General features: G+C 26.1%; 1 protein-coding gene across 1 annotated transcript; it reads right to left on the bottom strand.

Moving 5' to 3' along the window:
* Positions 1 to 286: 286 nt before the first annotated feature.
* Positions 287 to 4,577, bottom strand: LOC119682357 (14-3-3 protein zeta-like). Its single transcript, XM_038095773.1, has 5 exons — positions 4,376 to 4,577; positions 4,183 to 4,296; positions 3,992 to 4,118; positions 612 to 735; positions 287 to 474 (listed from the first exon to the last, which is right to left on the bottom strand). The coding sequence occupies exons 1-5, from the start codon at positions 4,435 to 4,437 to the stop codon at positions 287 to 289; spliced, it is 615 nt and encodes a 204-aa protein (XP_037951701.1). The 5' UTR covers positions 4,438 to 4,577.
* Positions 4,578 to 5,050: the final 473 nt, after the last annotated feature.

The raw sequence follows: 5,050 nt of genomic DNA on the forward strand, positions 1-5,050 counted from the left end.
TATTTTCTTCGTAGTTAATGTCTAATAACTAAATTAACTTTAATCAATATTAGCCTGTATCAGCGTTAAAGAAATGTTAATATTTCAAAAACTGATTTAGATCTGATGTCATTTTTATCTTTTATTCACCTTTTCAAATATCATTGGAAGTTTAAAACGTTGCAGTGGATGATGTCACGTGTTTTTATTATATTTACTTTTACTACTATTTGTTTTTATACATTAATAATTTTGAATTATTAAGAGTTTTATTTATTTTTAAAGAAATACTTAATTTTTTTTTGCATTAATTATTGATTTTTATATTAACCTGTTTGGCCAACTGACAGGCCTTGTCTGGTGAGTTCAAAATCTCATAATAGAAGACAGAGAAATTAAGTGCAAGACCCAATCTGATTGGATGTGTTGGTTGCATTTTACCCTTGCTAATTTCAAATGCATCCTGGTAAGCTGTTTGAGAGTCGTCTACAACAGCTACAATTTTGTATATTTAAATTAATTATTTGAACAAGGATTGTATAAAAAAATTTATTTAAATTATTATATATATTCTTGAAGTTACATAACGGAACGGAATTATTTTTATAAAAATTTTAAAAAAAAATACTTACTATTGCGTGCGTCTCCTGTGGCCACCTCAGCTAAATACCTGTAATAATCTCCTTTCATTTTCAGGTAGAAAACCTTGCTCTCTGGATTGCTGGCTTTTGGAATAAGGTATTTGTCGAGAAGACCCTAAAATAAAAATAAACAAAAAATAAATCAATAATGAATTGTATATTTAAATATTTAAACAATATATTGTAAATGGAAAAAAAATGTACATATATATAAATAAATATAGTTATTGGTATATAATAATTTATTATTTGTGCCTATTGTTTAAAATTTAATAACAAAAACATGTATATATCACAAATTTGGTAGAATGGTTTTAAACTACTAGTTTCTATTAAATATAATAGTCACTTCCGCAATAACTGACGTTAAATTAAAACCTATATTAAAAATATAAAATATATATAAAATATATATAAAATATATATAAAATATATATAAAATATATATAAAATATATATAAAATATTTATAAAATATATATAAAATATTTATAAAATATATATAAGATATATATAAAGTACTAAAAATATAAAATATATATAAAATATTAATTTTCTTTGAATTTCTTAAACTTATTTGCAGTTGTTGTTGTAGTTTGCAAGAATCTATAAAGCAGGGATAGCTCAAGATAATGTTAAAGGGGAGCTGATTATTTAGGAGTAACAACAAATTGTGGGGAATGGACGGAATTTAAATTTAAGTCAACCTAGCCACTACTAGAAACCTAGCCACTATTATGAGGCGAGTCCAAAGATCTATTGGACTAATTTTGTGTGTGCGTTGGAGCAACAAAAAAGATAAGCGACATCATGAAGGTAAAGCTGCAGTTAGCGCACTCGTTACAAATAACTATTTACCACTTGGCTGATCTCAATTCAATAGGATAGTTCTTGCTAACCAAGGAAAGTTTCTATTGCGTATTGAAAATTTCGTTGCAGTTCCACCTTGGTCCTGAAGATTATTACACATGTATGTTTATAACTGTTTTCTATTTTATTTATACAATGAAAATGGCAAGTTTTTAAATGTATACTCCCACAAACGGTTCTATTCCGTAGTCTTTATTTATCACACAGAGTATGTTCTTTTAAACGAATTGTTGAACTCGAATTCGAGTTGAATTTATGAGTTACTTAGACATTCATTAAAAAGTTATTAATACAAAGAAATGTATAAATTATAAACAATTTGTTGTAAATAATAATTCAAGTTAGTTTTGTGGTTTTTATGTTGAATTAGATAGAACTAAACTTTGAAGTACTAAACCTCTTCGTCTCAGCTCCTTTCCGTAACTACTGGAATGAAGTTTTCACATTACCTTTCGAGGTAATGGTGGAAATCTTCTTCATTCAATGCTAAGAAGTGGCTTTAGTAGATCAAATACCTATATCAATTGTGTTACAGGCTCCTCGGGGAGATATGCAGATCTGAGGTCAATTATTGCTTAGTCTTATAAACAATAATCTAGTCAAGGTGTAAAGAAGGGAATATACCTCGAGTTAAAAAAGAGTATAAATGCTTAAGTGCACTAGCTCAAAACAGCATCAACATAATTAACATAAAATGAAATATTTTTTATTATTCATATTTTTTGTCCTATTAAATGAAAATTTCATTTTTCTAATTTTTTAATTTTTAGCATAAATATTTCAAAAATCTTAAAATTTTACTTTCTGATATTGTGTTGATTTATTAAGAGTATTTTTTGTCAAAGTCAAATTAAAATTTGTCATAAACACATCAAAGCGCCCCAAAGCAAATAATAACTGACATACACACATATGGTAATATGTAAATTTGAATTTCCATTAAACTGTAACACACAAACGCACTGAATACAAAAAGTTATACTTATTTATAAACACTCAACATGTGAAGCGTTTAAGCAGAATATATGTATCCTGACGAGGACATTTTAATAACATGATTGACAACGCATGTAAGATAAGGCAGTTATTCTGTACTATGATTTATCGCTATTGAAGCATTTATAATTTAATAGCTATATGTTACAGAACATACGTACATACATATTGTGACATTTTCTTTTTTTACTCTACAAACGTTTATATGAATATTAATATTATATTTATATATATACAAACGAGATAATCTATACGGTTTACAAGCACTCCCACGTTTAAACTTTATTCATATGCTCATAGCATGTAGGCCACCAGCAAACATTTATTTTAAGTACAAAAATAAAAAGAAAGTGTGTTCTGCTGTGGTTACACGAAAGGGGCAACATTTTACCAGATGTGACCAATAAGTAACAGTTATGAAAAAAAAAAAAAGTTTTACACTTTATTGACGATCAAAGGCAAATTAATTCTTCATTAACATTAAAAATATAGGTCGACATAATATAGGCGGATACATCCTCTGATTATGTTTATGAATTTAAATATTTGTATATGTTATTTTTTAATTTTTAGTTATTTAACAAAAATATTTACACATACATATATATACTTAAAATTGTAAAAATTATATTAAAGAAAAAATTAATATACATAAAATACATACTTTGCACCACCTTAACAACCCCCACGGGATAAAATAAAAAAAAAAAAACATTTAAAAGGAAAGCGAACAAAATTTAATATTCGGAAATGCTACTACTACCCCCCAGTATTTAAATACCACTTTATGCCAAAAGCTTTACTAAAAATGGTACACCAAAATTGATTTAAAAATATATATTGATTAAATGGTACTGTAAGTATATAGAACATTAATATTTAAAATGTGTCATACATATTGACGTCCAAAAGTTATCAAATGAAGTGATTTTGCGCTGTTGTGACATTACTCAGCTTTTTATATTTAATTCATTGTAATAAACAATAAGAAGTACACATTGTAGTACACCACCAAATGGCATTTATAATATAAATCCTTTTATAAATATGAAACGTACCGTCGTGCTGTCTGTAAAATTATGTACCTGTAGAGAATAATTTGAAATTTTGACAGCTTAATTTGGGCCCTTCAGATTTAAATAACAGAATATTGAATTATTTTATATTCTCCTATATAGACAAAATTTATTTATTCAAACAAATTTAACAAGTTACAACATGACAACTGATTTATAACAATTAACTATAATCAATTTATTAATTCTTTTTTTTTTGATGAATATTTATAAAAAAAATGTTATATGTTAATAGGTAGCTCAGCAGCTAAGTAATCTGTGAAATAATAATGATTTAAAATAAGGAACTTTTAACACACTTCAAAATTTTCCTCTGTAAAGTAGTAGATGCAAGAAAGTGCTATATAAACGCAAGAAAGTGCTTTATTTACTTTTTTTTTAATCATAATTTTATAATTATTATTATAATTATTTTCTTTTTAATACTTACCAACACTTCATAACAAATTTCCCTAAGCTCCTTCTCCACGCGTTCTCTGTACTCGCGGGCGAGCTGTTGTTTTCTGGCGGAGGCTTCGGTTTTTTGTTCAATGGATGAAATTACTCTCCATGATGATCTATAATTTATGTTATATATATAAATATATAATTCAATTATATATATTAAATATAAATATATACCTGCGGGCACCGACAACATTTTTGTAAGCAACTGAAAGCAGATTTCTTTCTTCATTTGATAGTTCTACACCAGTTTCTGTGACTGATTTCATAGCCTGAGCCATGTCATCATACCTATAAAATAATAAAAAAAAAAATAAAAATTAAATTCAACATTTAAAATATTTTAAAAAGTATATATAAATATATTTACCTTTCTGATTGTTCGGCAAGTTTTGCCTTCTGAACTAATTCCTCTTTATCGACTGTTGACATTTTGATGTGTAATTTGTTTTCAGAATATTAAAGAAAAAATGGAGTTGGGTTCCTTTTCAACCGCCGTAAGAGATTATAATGTAAGGAATCTAAAACTGATTACGTCGCTCACAGTATGACTATCTAAAATTAAACAAGAAAAAATTGAGAACATTAATAATTATAAAAATATGTTAATTAAAAATATTTTCTTATTATTATTAATAAAGGTATATTTATTTAACATAAATTCACTTCAACTAATAATTATATATCTAAAAGAAAAAATGGTTTATATTTCCCCAGAGTATAAGAATTAATTATCCTCCACAAAAGTTAGCAAACACAATTTATGGTTGAACAACAACACTAAATGAGTACAAAGTGTAATAAGAATAATTAGAAAATATAAATGGAATAAAAGTTAAAGCTCCTTGATGATATTAAGAAATCCTGCTGAGCAGCATAAATCCTTCAACAACAAAAAAAAAAGGTGCGCTAATTAAAATGTTGCTGCAAAATATTTAACCTAATTAGGGCAGTAATTCAGCGAAGCAAATTAATTCATTTGAATTGTACAAATAAGTTTAATACATAATTAACCTGTAATATCAATTTAAAATTAAATATATTG

This window comes from Teleopsis dalmanni, chromosome 2 (genome assembly GCF_002237135.1).
Source record: "Teleopsis dalmanni isolate 2A chromosome 2, ASM223713v2, whole genome shotgun sequence".
Classification (NCBI taxonomy): domain Eukaryota; kingdom Metazoa; phylum Arthropoda; class Insecta; order Diptera; family Diopsidae; genus Teleopsis; species Teleopsis dalmanni.